This window comes from Phaenicophaeus curvirostris, chromosome 26 (genome assembly GCF_032191515.1).
Source record: "Phaenicophaeus curvirostris isolate KB17595 chromosome 26, BPBGC_Pcur_1.0, whole genome shotgun sequence".
Taxonomy (NCBI): Eukaryota; Metazoa; Chordata; class Aves; order Cuculiformes; family Cuculidae; genus Phaenicophaeus; species Phaenicophaeus curvirostris.
This window is the reverse complement of record NC_091417.1, coordinates 2783013-2798998: the sequence shown is the minus strand read 5'-3', so window position 1 is coordinate 2798998 and position 15986 is coordinate 2783013. Positions and strand designations below refer to the sequence as shown.

Below are 15986 nucleotides of genomic sequence, written 5' to 3'. Positions count from 1 at the left end.
CTGCCGTTCCCCGAGCCGCAGATTGGATGGGAGCATGCGGGCTGCGCAGCCATGACTGCGATGGGCTGGAGGGAGGGGGGAGGAGGAGGAGGAGGAGGAGGGGGGGGTCGGTGTGTTTGCAGGGGGTGCGAGGCGGGGGCATCGCCCCCGGGTCCCTCCCCAGCCTCCCCTCCTCCTTCTTCTTTCTTTCCATCCCTCCCATTCCCCCCAACGAGCTCCGCCCGGGGTCGGAGAAGGAGGGTTTGGGGGGGGGGGGGGGGGGATGTTGGGCACCCCCGTGTGAAAGAGCTGGGAGGAGGAGGAGGAGGAGAGGAGGAGGAGGAGGAGGGAGGGAGGGAGGGAGGAGTGATGTGTGCGTAGAGGGAGGGCGGGGGGGGGGTGGGAAGGAAACCCTCATGGAAGTATGAAGGAGATGGTGGGAGGCTGCTGTGTGTGTTCTGATGAGCGGGGCTGGGCGGAGAACCCGCTGGTCTATTGCGACGGGCACGGCTGCAATGTGGCTGTGCACCAAGGTAAGGCACAGCCCCCCCCCCCCCCAGGATACCCCCCTAACCCCGGGTACCCCCCCCCCCCGCCATCCCCGGGGGGCTCCAAACCTCCCCCCCCCCCCCCCCAACCCGGCTCCATCCCCAGGCCAGGAGCCCCGGGGAGGCTGGGGGTGGGGATGGATGCTGGGGGGGGGGGGGGGAAGGCTTTGTTTTATCCCTATTGTTCCAAATAACGGTGCTGCCGGTGGCTCGGGGGAGGAGAAATGAGGGGGGGGGGGCAGCCTGGGGAATCGGGGGGGGCGAGGGATGGAGAGGAGTCACCCATCAGAGAAGCCCCCCGGGATGGAGATAGGGGGCAGGCATCTCCTGGGGGATGGAGGGGGGGATGCTGGGGACCAGCACCCTGCGGAGGAGGAGGAGGGGGGGGGGGTTGTCTAGGTGCCCCCTTCCCCTTCTTTTCCCCTCCCCTGGTGCCCTGGGAAGGGGTCGGGGGGGCTGCCCAGCTTCGCCTCCAGTACCCTCACTTCATCCCGGTGCTGCTCCTCGTGGCCCCGGGTAACCCCCATGGGGGGGGGGGGGGGTCACCCCGAGCTGCCTCCTGCAAAGGCAGGGAGGAAGGCAGCCCCCCTCCTCCTCCTCCTCCTCCTCCTTTCAGATATAGAGGCGATTTGTGGTTTAAATCACTCGCAGCACACCCCCGATACACGGGAGCAGGGTGGAAAGTTTGTCCTCATCCCTCTAAACACACTCCCCCCCCCAAAAAAAATATAAAAACACGTATTAGCTTTAATTTGAAGCCGGCAGAAAGGCCCGGTGATTGCCCTGCGTGGTTTGTTTTGAATCGCATGAAGGTTTCTGGTCTCATCTGGCACGTCTGTTTTTCCATCTATTATTATCCTCTCCATCTCCCTGCACATCTCCAGCCTCTTCCTGTGCAATCTCTCCTCTCCGGGTCTCCATGCACACGCTCCTGGCTCCAGCTGGGAATATGTCCTGCCCCTCTACCTGCTGTCAGGGCTCTGGGTCTCTGGGTTGGGCTTCTTTTTTGCTTTTTGTATGGTTGAGGTGTCCACGCTCACGTCTTTAGTGAGAAGTCGCTTACAACCAGGTGACTAAAGGGGAGAAGAAATGAGGAAGCGAAGCTGGCAGGGGATTTCTCCTCCTTCGCAGGCAACGCGTGGTGTCTCCTGTCATCAGGGTCTCTCTAGAAGGATGCTTCTTTCTGTTTAATATTACTGGTCTAAGTGTTCCATCCTTTCCATTATTTAGCAGAGCACAGGCTAGGGAATGGGTTTCTTCATCACCTTCTTTTGGAGGGGGATAAAGGGTATCGGCATCCTTCATGCTCACTCCCAAGATTGATATAAACGCTTCTGTTTGCTAGCAAGAAGAGGTTTTGGGTGTGCAGGAGCGGGTTTTGGGTGTGCAGGAGCGGGTTTTGGGTGTGCAGGAGCGGGTTTTGGGTGTGCAGGAGCAGTTTTTGGGTGTGCAGGAGCAGTTTTTGGGTATGCAAGAGCAGTTTTGGGTGTGCAGGAACAGTTTTTGGGTGTGCAAGAGCAGTTTTTTGGGTATACAAGAACAGTTTTGGGTGTGCAAGAGCAGTTTTTGGATGGTCAATGCTTTTATTCCTTCAGGGTGCCTATTCCCCAGCCCACCCAGGTACAGGGAAGGGGTGTTTGCCGCGGCGGAGGGGAAGCGGGCACGTGGCGTTGTTTTGATAGAGTTGGACCATGTTGGAGAAGCCTCAGAGAGGGCTCTGCTTGTGTGTTTGGACAACACAACTGTCTGTTTAGGTCTTGTAAGAGTCCTTCAGGGTATAATAATTCATCAGGAGCGTCGCAGCGTGCAGTGGGTGTTCTTCAGCCCTCTTTGTAAAGCCTGTTGAGAAGGCGAGCAGTAGAGCGGTGTTTTGGTAGGCTTTTATTTCTTAAATAGAAGCAAACCACTGCGGGGGATCAGCTGGGTCATCCAGTCTCATTCCGTGCAATCCCACACCGGGTTTGGTATCTTGTTGTGCTGCTTGAATATCCGCAACGCCGAAGTGACCTCCTGAAATGATTGTACAGTTCAATAAAGAACCCTGTGTATTTTTTTTAAGCTTATGTTGTCGTTACACATGAAGACCAATTCTTAAAAATAGGGGGTTTTGTGATGGGTAGAAATCTTATCTCTCGAGTAAAAAACTCAAAGTGTTAACAGAAGCGTCTGATTGGGAATGAAGGCTCTACTGAGATAGTTAAGAGCATTTACAAGCCGTATTTTCAACTCTGCCTTACATATGTTCTGCATTTTTCCTCGCTTTCTTCCTTGTTTTCTTCCCCTTTGAAGCAGTGGGCACAGAAGCTCGCACTGGCTCCAGCTGAGCGCTTGCTTTTGGCCCTCAGCCCGCTGCTAAAGATGGACCCAAGGCAGGCTCCTCTGTCACTGCTTTCATGTAGTTTCTGTTTTCTTATGTGTATGCCTTGGCTCCTCTCGCAGTCGGCTCTTTCGGTTGCGTTCGTTTTCCTGGCTGATGTGGAATAACTTGCATTAGAGAGAAGGAGAGAACCTAGTGTGGGTCGTGGCTGGTCCATCCCCCGGGGAGCATCGCAGCGTTGCTTCCAGCAGGATATTTTCAGATGCTTTGTCCAACCTAGTTTCAAATGTCTTGAGTGACTGGGATTCCATTCCAACTGCCAGCTTGCACTTGAAGGTGGAATAAGGAAGATATAATTTGTTCTTTCCTAGGAGATTGCTATACCCTCATCTGAGATGCATAGCCTTCCTTCTTCCCACTATCTTTACCAGCCTCTGTTGCTTTAAACCCACCTGCGTGGTGGCTAAGAGCCCTTTCAGGGTCTGAAACGCTTCCTTCGGGACTCGTGAGCACCATCCTTGGGTGGTTAGAGGGAGGAGGTCACCAAAGAAGGTGAACGGTCTCCAAGCAACATTGCACTATCAGAGAAGGGAGCTGATTTTAAAGAAGTGGGAGCTGCAGCTTGCAGAGGGAAACCCTGGGAGCATCAGTAGTGATGTAGAAAGCACGAGGGACGCATGTTGTAGCTGGATAAGAACGCTAATTTTGCTGGGTTATCAGCTGGAGACTTGTATTAACATGGAACCTGCTCCCAGGGGTAGTCCTAAAAATCCTGAGTCCAATGATCTTGGAAGCACGCTGAGAAAGGCTGCTGCTGGCTGGGACTTGGAGACTTAAGGGTGTGCAGAATAAACAGGAATTTGGCTTGGTGTCTGCCTGAATTCTCGCTGAGGTTATTTCCTTCATGATGCTGAGGTTTTATCTTAGTCCTAATTATGGTTAAGGTGCTTCATAGCCATCCATTTAGCAATTTTGTATTTAGGTCACTAACGGTGCTTGAAAAGCGGAGAGGTAAAATTGCTCCGTTTGTGTTCACTAGGTCAGAGTCAGGCACAGTTTATCAAGTGCTGCATTCCCACTTAGGCCAGATTTGCGTAGGGTTTGTTTACTTGAATAAAAGGATCATGCTGGACCTCTTGCGAAAGGCTGCTGCTGTTGGGTGTGGAAAGTAGAAAGGGGAATAAAATACAACATAGATGTCATTTTGGGGTTTGTCACACATCTCTGACTGATAACGGCTCTGGCAAACTTTTCTGTACACTGGAGGAATTAAACGGTGCACTTAAAGATGGTCTAATGAACGCTCTGCTTTTCTTCCAGCTTGCTATGGAATTGTCCAGGTTCCTACTGGACCCTGGTTCTGTCGGAAATGTGAATCTCAAGAGAGAGCCGCCAGGGTGGTGAGTACGAAGCGCGCCTGTACTTGCACTAAACAGGTTGCCCAGAGCAGGGGTGGCTGCTCCATCCCTGGAGATGTTCAAGGCCAGGTTGGATGGGGCTTGGAGCCCCGGATCCAGTGGGGGTTGGAATTAGGTGTCCCTTCCAACTCAAACCATTCTATGATTCTGTGATTTGACGTCTCTGCTGGAAGCGATATTGTCCCTCGGCAAAAGCACTAGAGCCTGGCATTTCAGCGCTCCTGTGATTGTAGTCCCAGCTCTGCCTGTAGCCTCCTGCTAAAGCTTGTTTGTACAGTAGGAATAATTGCATCAAACGGTTTTAAACAAGGCTGTTTGCCTTTTGGATGAAGATGCTGCCAGAGGTGCTTTTAAGCAAGTTACCAGTGACAACTTTTTTGAGTCTAGAGACCTCCACCTTCTAAAAAACGATGGTGTTCTTCTCAAAGGTGGTTTCCCTGCTGCTTTTTCTGTACAGCTCCTCAGGAAGCTTTGGAGTAAGGGCAAGTTGGCATCACCTGGGATGCTGCTGTACTGTCAACGTTATCCCTCTGACTGACAGGAGGGATTGGCATCCCTATCTCGCAGCAACAGTCTCCTCCATGAAGTCTTTCTGAGTTTGTAGAACAGCAGAGAAGATGACAGGAAGCTGGATCCGCCTTTAGTTTCTGTCAAAGTAGCAATTTGGCAACGTAGAAAGCTTTACAAATGTTCTTAATTAATTAACACCTCACTTGTCCCATGGACGTGGGACCATGTCAAGGGACATGGGTTAGTGATTGATGGGAATGGTTGGACTCGATGATGCGGTGGGTCTCTTCCAACCTGGTTATTCTATGATTCTATCATGCAGCCCTTGTCATACCGTAAATCCAAGAGAGCTTCTTCCTTTTGCTTTCTTAAAGATGGATTTAAATTCAGCTTTGGCTTTCCTTCAATCCAGAAGGCTTCAGGCAGCACCAACAATGTTTATTGATGCTTGGTGCTGCCTTCCAGGCTGGTTTAGCTCGGTCTTTTCTGCAGCACGTACCTAGTGGAGCTGGTGTGGGTGACCTCTGGGTGTGCGGATCCGTGCGGGGCTGAGCGGATCGCGTGCTCCGTCTCAGCTGGGCGCTCTGCTCGCTGCAGTACACGAGTTTAATCTGTTTTGCAGATGGGTGAAGAACTTGGCAAAGATGAGTGATGAGGGGAACTAGGTATCTGTACCGTGCTTTCCACATCACGTTAACTCGTTCCTTGTTGGAAGCGGGAGTGTAAACAAGACCAGACTTTCATACCTGAGCTCTGTTCCCATTGTAAGATGCTGCTTTTATGTGCACTGCAGTAAAGAAGATCAAATGTGGCTTTGAATGGTTTTACATCCTGCAGCTAGTTTCATAGAAAAGAAAGGAATTTAGATTCCATGGGCTTCCTTCCCCGGCTCTCCCAACCGTGCAGGCAGAGAGCAGCTCTTCAGCATTAGCTACGACTCAACGTAAACCGTAGTAAAACACAGATACACGAGCGCTCCTCACCTGGGCTCGTGGCAAGGACTGTGACTTTTCACTTGCACGTTGTACGCTTCAAAATGCCTCCAAGGTATCAAGAAAACAATATCCCTGCAGGTGGCTCCTTCTTTAACTTCTTGGACGGTGAAATCTGTTAGACAATGCGTGGTGGGCTTCAGTCATGCCATTCAGTCCCGTGGCATTCAGCCCTGCGACTAGAATAACGGAACAGCGATAATCTGCCTTCCTAAGCAGAGCTGGGGATGATTTCCTATTTAAATCCTTCACCTTTTTCAGTTAAACACCAGCAGTCATAGCAACAGACACGCAGATGGGTAAATACTTAAAAAGAATCTCATTCTTTGATGTAGAGAACAGCGCGATCGGAGTTAAGGGAAATGAGTCGAGTCTTATGAGAGCGTGCGTGGCTCTGCCGATAAACCACTTGGACTTTGTGCTCCGTGGTCCAGAGAGGCTGGAGGGTGGGGTGCTTCCACTGCCCTGAGTTTTTTCCAACTGTAAAATGGACTTGATCAGCCTGCTGGGAGGATCTGGAAGAAGAGATGTTGCTGTTTGAGCACTGACACCAGCAGCAGGGTGACTTGTTGTTCCTGTTTCTTTCATAGTGACTGGGTGGCAGACTCCTTTGAAAAACAATAATGTGAAAAACAACAATGTTTTTCTTCCCTCTTCTGCCTTCAGAGAAGACTCTTAAAGCAGTTTAGGAGCTTTGTCCATAACAAACATATTGAGTGGCTAAATATTGATGCTTTAGCTTTGAAACTGAGATATAGAGGGATGAAGGGTACTGCACTCCCTGGGGAGTGCTTCAAAACACAGTCTCCTGGGTTTTGTGTCTCTAAGAGGAGGAGAGATGGACTCCATCCCTTCTCCAGCACTGGAAAGAGAGCTCAGGAGCCTTAACTGCAGTCCCCTTGGTGGTGTATCCCTGCCTTAGAAGCCCCAGGGGTTGAGGAGTTCTAACCTTACTCATCACAACCTGCTTTAAATCAACCAAGCTTTGCTTTTTTTTTTCCCAGAGTTGCAATAAAACCCCCTGGAGACTGCCTCAGCCTGGGCAGGTCGAATGAAAGGCAGAGGTACCTCTAATCCCTGCTTCTAACCCCTCCTCAGATGCTCAGGTCCCTAAAGGATGCTGCGGATGTTATTGTGCTTACTGTAAGCAACTGAAAGCCCATCCACTTTGTAATCAAATTGTCTGGGAAGCCCGGTGAGCTGCAATGGCCAGAGGGCACTCATGTGAGGGATCATGTGAAGGCTTTAGCTGTCATTTAGAGGCAGGGCTATTAAAAAAAGTCTTGTGTGGGGCCGATGGAGCTGTTAACCCCTCTTGTTACAATCAGAGCTTTGCTAATCGCGTGGTGGGAGAGCCGCTTTGATCTGAGGGGTGGAGGGGAGAGCGGAGGGGCCTTTTCAAGTGCAAATTTCTTATTACAGTGCCTCAGTTAACCCAGTTCTTTTGCTGTCTTGGCTCTGCTGGGCTTTCCATAGTAATTGTGAGAGCAGCTCCCCAACCTGGACCTAACCAAGAGCGGTGAGAAACGCTTCCCGTACGCATCCGTCCTATGAAGATGTAGGGAGATGGGCAGCTAACGATGGCATCTGTCATTGTCCCTCGTCTCTTATTTATATGTTATAGAATCATAGAATCACCAGGTTGGAAGAGACCCACCGGACCATCGAGTCCAACCATCCCCATCAATCACTAACCCATGTCCCTCAGCACCTCGTCCACCCGTCCCTTAAACCCCTCCAGGGAAGGGGACTCAACCCCCTCCCTGCGCAGCCTCTGACACTGCCCAATGACCCTTTCCGTGAAAAAATTTTTCCTAATCACTGGGATTTCCTGCTTGTCAGAGGTGCCTGTATGACAGCCCCGCACTCTTGAGTCCCGTCAAGGTGCTGGAGGATCCTCCTTGCTTCCAGTAGCGTTGGAATCCTATTTATTTCCCTGAGTACAAGATATTGAGCTGCTGGAGTGCGTCCAGAGGAGGGCAACGAGGCTGGTGAAGGGTCTGGAGTACAAGTCTGATGAGGAGCAGCTGAGGGAACTGGGATTGTTTAGCCTTCTCTTCTCCAGGCCAAGAGGTGACCTCGTTGCTCCCCACGACTACCTGAAAGGAGGTTGTAGGGAGGTGGATGCTAGTCTCTTCACGTAAGAAGTGATAAGACAAGAGGAAATGGCCTCAAGTTGTACCAGGGAAGATTTAGATTGAATAGGTGACCTTCCAGTACCTGAAGGGGCTACAAGAAAGCTGGGGAGGGCTGTTTACAAAGGCTTGGAGTGACAGGACTGGGGCCAATGGGGATAAACTGGAGAGGGGCAGGTTTAGACTAGACATAAGGAAGAATTTCTTCACAATGAGAGTGGTGAAGCCCTGGAACAGGTTGCGCAGGGAAGTTGTGGCTTCCCCATCCCTGGAGGGGTTCAAGGCCAGGTTGGATGGGGCTTTGAGGAGCCTGATCCAGTGGGAGGTGTCCCTGCCCATGGCAGGGGGGTTGTAACTAGATGGTCTTTAAGGTTCTTTCCAACCCGAACTATTCCATGATTCTATGAATATAAGGAAAAATTTCTTTACTGAAAGAGTAGTGAAGCCACTCTTGGAAGAGGCCGTCTAGGGCAGCGCTGAACTCCCTATATCTGGAGGGGTGCAAAACCCATGTAGATACAGTGCTTCAGGACATGGTTTAGTAGGCGTGTTCTTATTGTGTTGATGGTCGGACTGGATGATCTTAGAGGTCTTTTCCAACCCTGACAATTCGATGATTCCATGTTTTCCCTGCCTGTCCAGGAGGCAAAACTTCAGCAGAGGAAATCTTGAGCTTGCTTGAGGAAATCTTGAGCTTGCTTGAGGGAAACCACCTTTGTGGAAGGTCTCTGAGGACTCCTTGGTGGCAGAGGCTTTTGCTCATGGCCAGTTATTGCTCAATATGTTGGTTTTTTGAGGGGCGTGGAGCACCTGCCCCATTCTGCTCACAGGATCTGAGCGCTGGCAGGCGAGAGCGCCGGGTCCCGCACACTCATAGCGGCACAACCCGCTGTCTCACTTTGACACCTCATTTCTGAACCTGATGACAAAGCACATATTTCACAGAAAACCAGGCTTTTTAGGGGTTGTTTTGATTTGTTTTTTTTTTTTTTAATAAATCAGACCTTTCTGCTGGGGAAGGAAAAGGTTTGTGCCTCATGGGTTTTCAGGCCTTTTTTAAAAGAGAAAACTACAAACATGTAGACATTTAGAGTGGTGCCATGAGGAGATGGTGACTGTGTTTGGGTGGCTTAGCCCAGGAGGAGCCCTCCTGACTGTAGCGTGTTCCCCCATGCGTGGCAACGCGCCCCGAAACCACCCGACCTCTCGTCAACGCCCTGTAAGGGTGTGATGGCCAGGGGCGAGCCCTCCCATGGCAATCAGATGATGGGGATGCCAATATCAGCCGGGCAGGGCAGAAATTAGTGAGGGAGGACAAATGGACGAGGACGAGAGGGAATGGCCTCAAGCTCCACCAGGGGAGGTTTAAACTGAACATCAGGAAAAAATTTTTCACAGAAAGGGTCATTGGGCACTGGCAGAGGCTGCCCAGAGAGGGGGTTGAGTCCCCTTCCCTGGAGGGGTTTAAGGGACAGGTGGACGAGGTGCTGAGGGGCATGGGTTAGTGATTGATGGGAATGGTTGGACTCGATGATCCAGTGGGTCTCTTCCAACCTGGTGATTCTATGATTCTATGCTGGCCTCTGATGGAGGACACAACCTGTCTCCCCATCATGGTTTTCCCTAAAATCAACCACGAGTGGTTGAGTATGGAGAGGGGCATGGAGTTGTTTGCATCCCTTCCAGCCTATCATGATGCTGGGTTGAGCATGAAGGCGCTAAGGGAGCTTCCTCCTTCTCCTCCTGGGCAGCAGGGACTTGCTGATGCTGATATTCCCCTCACGTCCTCTCCATCACACCTCAGCCTTCCCTGAGGCTGGGTTTGGGGGGAGCAAGGTGCCCACCCACCAGTCACCATGGCCCCCCACGCTCCACCAGCAAAAATGCCCCAGCAGCCTCAGCCGCCTCTCATGAGACTGGAAAAAACATCACAAGAGAAAGAGAGAAGGAAGGAAGGAAAGAGGCAAAGATAGATAATGGCTTCTTTTTATTTGCCTTCTGCTCTCTGAGTCATGGTTTTCAGTTTTAGTCCCCAACCGCAAAGCCTTTTCTTTAAAAAGCCCCATGAAAGTCAAGGTTCTCTTGCAGCCTCGTGGCTCTCGGGCTGAGGCTTTAAATACGTCCCCATCAAGATGATATTGAGCTGTGTCAGAGTATCTCTTTGCACCCAAACTATGCTCATCCCTTCTTCCACTTCCTCTCTTTGGAAGCAGCCCCATCTTTCATACCCACGTTGTAAATTAATCATCTCTTTTCTGTCTCCGTGCCCCTGGGAGTCCGATTAAAATTGCTTTGTTTCTGCTTAATTTCAAGAGATGTGAACTGTGTCCCCACAAGGATGGAGCCTTGAAACGGACCGACAACGGAGGTGAGTACCCTGCGCAGAGCACTCGGGGTGTCCTGGGCACAAAATCATTTATTTCTGACCCTGTGAGACCAGAAGGGGAAGGCTGGAGGCAGCCAAGGAATGAAAACTCTGCCTTTTTCACTTTCTGGAGCCTCCTCAGCATTCAGACCTTTCCCTGGAGGGGGAGCCTCCCTGACCTCTGCTGGCATCGAAGCGGAGCCCCAGAAACGTGCAGTGTCTTCGATATAACCTCGCAGGAATCGGTGCATGATCTGGTGTTGCTTACAGAGTGGTGGATGTTGCAGAGTTATTGGCACAGCAGCGGTGTGATCCTTGGGTTAGCAGAGCCTCAGCCTTGAGTCTTCATCCAGGATGCAGCAAAGATGTTTATTTTTCTACAGGACTTACATGCTGATCCCTGATGCTTCTCAGCCTCTGGTACTGTGAAGCACGATAGAGTCTTATTTCAATTGTCAGAGCTTTTAGCTATTGATGCTACTGGCTGCATAGATCAAATTTAATTTTTCTCAAGCCCTTATTTTTCAGAAAGGCTTCTCTACACCTACCTGCCACTTATAACATACAAAGAGTTAAATTAGGCAAGGAGATCTTCATTCTAATAGATCCCATATTTAGAGAAGAAGCCTGAAGTTCAGGATATTTTGTAGAAGCTGGTTTTAAGTGCCAAGAGCTTTAGTGCAACAGCACAAGTGTCGTGTTGGGAGATGATTTTCTAATAACAACATATTTGGAAGATATTATGTTATGTAGCTTGGTCAGGTCCGTGTAGACAGGCACAAGAAGGGTTGCAACCATGGTTTTCAGCTGAAAGAGGGGAGTTTGACATTAGATCTCGGGAAGAAATGTTTTGCTGTGAGGGTGGGGAGGCCCTGGCCCAGGTTGCCCAGAGCAGGGGTGGCTGCCCCATCCCTGGAGATGTTCAAGGCCAGGTTGGATGGGGCTTGGAGCCCCTGATCCAGTGGGAGGTGTCCCTGCCCATGGCAGGAGGTTGGAACTAGGTGATCTTTAAGGTCCTTTGCAACTCAAACCATTTTATAAATAATATAACCCAAGTACTTACAGTGCTGTATGATTCCGTAACCACAGAGTTTAGTTCCACCTGCCTAGGTGGATCCATCCTAGTTCTAGCCAAATCCTTCCAGTGCAGCAGCCATACTGGTATGGATCGGCCCCCAAAAGCTCCTGACCTTCAAACTTTCTCAGTTCTGTCCCAGCCAGATGGAGTTTCAACATATACATCTGATTTGGGAAGCGTCTTGGTGGATTTAGATTTGTATCTAACTTGGCTTGATGAAAAAGAGCCTCCTATAGCTGTTGATAACAGCCAATAAAGGGAGCTTTGTTTCCAGTGGTATGGGATTACGTGTCAAACCTGCCCCATCAGCATCATTTACTGCTTGGATGCTTTTCTGAGGTTTGGTTAGGTCTTCAGCTCTGGCTTTTAAGTCCTGAGAAGAGTGATTTTTGAGAACGAAGAGCATTGTACAATTGCTTTCCCAAAGAAATTTCTGCTTTCTTATTTAATCTGGAGGTGGTATCTGTCTGTCTTTCACCCACGAAGGATTTGATTCCTAACCGTGTTACAACAAGCCGTATTTCATATCTAACTTAAGTTGGCTCCCTTCCTACACTCTCTTCCTTCTCTCCCTCTCCTGCTTGTCTGCAGCCCTGAGTTTAAGACTCTTCTTGGTTGCCCCAATGTGATTCTCCACCCTCGGTCTTGTTTGCTTCCCCAGGGTGGGCCCATGTCGTCTGTGCTTTGTACATCCCAGAGGTTCAGTTTGCCAACGTGCTCACCATGGAGCCAATTGTCCTGCAGTACGTACCCCACGACCGCTTCAACAAGGTAAGACCATCTCTTTCTCGTGGACTCGTCCCACCTTGGCTTTTTGAGGTCATCTTGTTCTACCCTATCTCCTATCCAATATATTTTCATTTCCAGGTGCTCAGATTCCTTTAAAAGTAACTAACAAAGTAGATCCCCATTCCTACAAATAACTTTTTGGTCCTTCATTTCTCTCTTCCCCGAGTTCCTGCAACTTGAGCAATCTCCACCTCGGAGTTTTGAGTTGGTTGCTCCACATTTTGATGTGACACAATTGTTTTCTGGGGAGAAAAAGAAGATGCATGAGTTTTGTGCACGCCACGGAGAAATAGGAGCACTTGTCATAGGAGGGAGAGGATTGGACACCAAGTTATGAGTTCTTGAAGGCTTTGCCTCCTGGTGACCAGTGAGAGGGAAGCAGACGCTTTGCCTCTTTGCCTGAGCGCTTTTCCTTGTGTTTTGCAGACCTGCTACATCTGTGAAGAGCAGGGCAGGGAGAGCAAAGCAGCCTCTGGAGCGTGCATGGCCTGTAACCGGCACGGCTGTCGACAAGCTTTCCACGTCACCTGGTGAGTTCTCCGCGGCATCACCCCAAGAATAGCTCAAACTCTTGGTTTTGCTGCTGGGGCTTTGAGGCCGTGCCAAAGGGGTGATGTGGGCAGTTGACCTAATGAGCTTGGGTTGGTTTTGTGCAAGGGGTATCTCATCCTCGCTGAGTTTCTGAGGGGAACTTCCCCAGGAAGGCTGAGGTTTCACCAGCGAGCCTTCCCTGCTGAGAACCAAGGCTGGGGATTTCCCTAAGACTGTGTGGAATCCAAGAAGAGAAGAGATGAGTCATGACCGAGGAATGTTCCTTCTCCAGCAGAGTACATACAAGAGTATCATCTAGATGATGTGATTTTAAGGGCTGATATCCTCATGTACCCTCGCAGTCTGAAAACAACAACGTCTACAAGCAGAACAGGGAGATTCCAGGCTTTTCATGGATTCCTTACTCATTAAATGTCTTTCATTGGAGTTGTTACTGGTCTCCCAGGGTTCCCTTAAGAACAAGGCAGTCTGGTAAAATAGTGCTGAGAGTTTTGAAGATCTCAATATGAATTAATATGAATTTCCTCCCTCCTTGCTTACTCTTTGCCAAGCAGAACACGAAACTTCGAGACCCTACCTGGATATCCTGAATCATAGAGTAGTTTGGGTTGTAAGGGACCTTAAAGATCATCTAGTTCCAACCCCCTGCGATGGGCAGGGACGCGTCTCACTAGATCAGGCTGCCCAGGGCTCCATCTAACCTGGCCTTGAACACCTCCAGGATGTATTCTTTGCCCTTTGATGGGATATGTGGCCTGGCTGCAGAATTTGCTTTATTCTCCTCCTAATTCCATCTGTTCCAGTGCCCAGATGGCTGGCCTGTTATGTGAAGAGGAGGTCCTAGAAGTCGACAATGTCAAATACTGTGGCTACTGCAAGTACCACTTCAATAAAATGGTGAGTTTCTTCATCCTGCAATGGAGTTTGGGTTTTTTTCAGTCACACAAAAGGCATTGTCTTCATCCTAGATTGTGTCTGTTCTCAGAGCAGTAAGAATTGCCGAGAACACATAAACACCTAACTCTCTTAGTCAAAGTCACTTAGGAGTAAAGATTCATTTCTATTTTACATTTCTACAGCATCTTTAAGCCCATTTTCAAAACCAGAGGTTGAATTCCTTCCATCTCTTTTGGCTTCCCTGACCCACCCTGAAAGATAAGTCCCAAGGAAGGGGAGCAGCCGTGGTGTTTGGTGCTCCAGGGAGTTATGGATGTATCTCTGGCACTGCTGGGCAGGAGGGTGCAACGCAGAACAGGGAGAACTTCTGCCTGAGCACAGAAGCCACCCAGAAAAGACCTGGAGTCATTCACTGTTTGAGGGCTGTTTGGGGCAAAGGGCTTCCCCCTATCCATTATAGCACCCAGAGGGAAGAGAGGAACCCTTTTCCTGTTCTGCATAATGAGTAGACACCTGCTCTCCCCCCTCCAGGCAAAAAGGAAACTTGATCCTCTCCCTACAGCTTTATGTCTCAGTGACTCCTTTGTTGCTGGCCTTTCCCACTTTCTTTCCAGCTTATCAGTGCTGTCACATACAGTGACTGATGTCTTGAGCTTCCCCTCAAAGTCAAGCGGGAGGGCACCTTCCGTGCCCTTCAGGTCCCCTCCGTATCTGACACGAACGTAGCTCTGGATCAAGTTCACCGATGCGGAGATAGATAGCGGGACCTGCGCTCGCCGTGCCTGGAGTCTGAGCACAGGGCATCCTCCTGAGCCCCACTCGGGACTGAAAGCTTGGACACCACTCTTCCAGAGGTCTCCCCGTGTGAGGAACCAGGACGTCTGCTACAAAACCAGCTTGGTCCTGCATCTGTTAGCCATTTACTGTAACTTTGCTCACCCTAACAGTGAAAACTGGACATTCTAACACTGTTTCCTCTCTCTTTTTCATTTTTCTCCTGTTCTCCGCCTCCTCTCCCCTTCCCCACTTACCTCAGAAGACCTCACGTCACTCTGGAGGTAGCTCCTTCATTGCTGGAAGAAGGAGTCGATCCACGTCCCCTACTCAAGAGAAGCACGTATCCCACCATGAAAGGCCAAAGAAGGTAAGATCCGCACAGAGGTCGTCCACCCTGAGAGGCGTGGGCTTGTGGGATGGAGGTGAGAAAGGGAAGGGTGTGCAGAGAGCAGCGGTGGCTCCTCAGGTGAGCCCTATCTCTGCAAAGAGTTTTGTGGTCAGAGATCTGAGTAGTTTTTATAGAAGCCTCTGGAAATGTGTGTGGAAGGAGAGCAGCGCAGCCAGGGACAACGTGAGGTTGAGTTTGCACGTTCAGGTCACGTCAGAAGGGTCCTGGTGGAACATGCCTGTGAAATGTGCAGCTTTCCCCTTTCTGCTTTGTGGATGACATTGTGCTGTGGTTTCCAGCTACTGATTTATCTGCATGGGAGTAGTTTGGACTCTGGTTTTAAACGCAGCAGCTCAAGAAGAGAAAGTTGGAGGTCGTTGTCCTCACATCCCAGAGTCCATGTTTTAAAGTACAAAAAGACACTGATTAGTAATCTACATGGTGGTCAGCAGGTTCATTGTAGGCAAAACCGATAACTCATATCAGCTAGGTGGTACTTTGTTAGTCAGATTAACCAGCCACAGGGATGCCACCTGCTTCAGGTCTATCTGTGAGGAGAGGTTATCTAGGTTAAACAGTTATTGAGAAGAACACCGCATGCCAGCTCTGACTGGCATAGTAGTTATTTATCCAGCTCTGCTGATTAAGATGTACTCATCAAAACCGCTGCAGTGTTACAGGCCATGTTAACAGCACACCGAGGTTCATAATTAACCAGCCGCCTCACGTGACGAATGCTCATATTTCAAGGAAAAGCAGCAGCGAGTGTGTAAGGCAGAAGCCCAGCAGATCCCTGACTTGTGGAGGGGGGAGCAGGTTCCAGTCTGGAAGGGGTGTGCCAAAAGAAAGGAGGAGGCCAGAGGCTTGGGAAGTACTTGTTACTTATAACAACAAGTAGCCCTAAAAGGCAGGACATGTGGCTTTTTGAGGATTCAGGCAAGTGGCAGCAGAATAAGATATCTTCTCTTTGTGGATGTGGCTTTTGGAGTATCAAGGATCCAGAACGTAGCCCTGCCAGCCTCCTTTGCATCCTGTCTATCCGGAGCGGTGGGGTGGGATCTGGAGCAGAAATAACTTATACAGAGATATTCTCAGTACGGTGAAAGAGTTTTTAATACTTTATAGGCTGTATCCTGGGTTTTTTTTTTAGCAGAAATGCAGAGTTACTCTACCGAGCAACCTCTGGATACATTCCACTATAATCAAAAGCCAAATTTACCTTGTGTACAGACACAATTGGT

The 15986-nt window shown here is 49.9% G+C and overlaps 1 protein-coding gene across 2 annotated transcripts in view; it reads left to right on the top strand.

Moving 5' to 3' along the window:
- Positions 1-379: 379 nt before the first annotated feature.
- The window catches only part of MLLT6 (MLLT6, PHD finger containing), a 51074-nt gene continuing 35467 nt past the window's right edge, over positions 380-15986 (top strand). The window contains exons 1-7 of one of the 2 annotated variants that reach the window (XM_069877231.1): positions 380-512; positions 4165-4244; positions 10213-10267; positions 12004-12113; positions 12558-12661; positions 13487-13580; positions 14620-14724. In XM_069877231.1, the coding sequence (XP_069733332.1) occupies positions 404-512; positions 4165-4244; positions 10213-10267; positions 12004-12113; positions 12558-12661; positions 13487-13580; positions 14620-14724 (657 nt within the window). In that variant the 5' untranslated portion in view covers positions 380-403. Of the gene's footprint in view, positions 513-4164; positions 4245-10212; positions 10268-12003; positions 12114-12557; positions 12662-13486; positions 13581-14616; positions 14725-15986 lie in introns of both variants that reach the window. The other variant, XM_069877230.1, reaches the window with a different exon arrangement.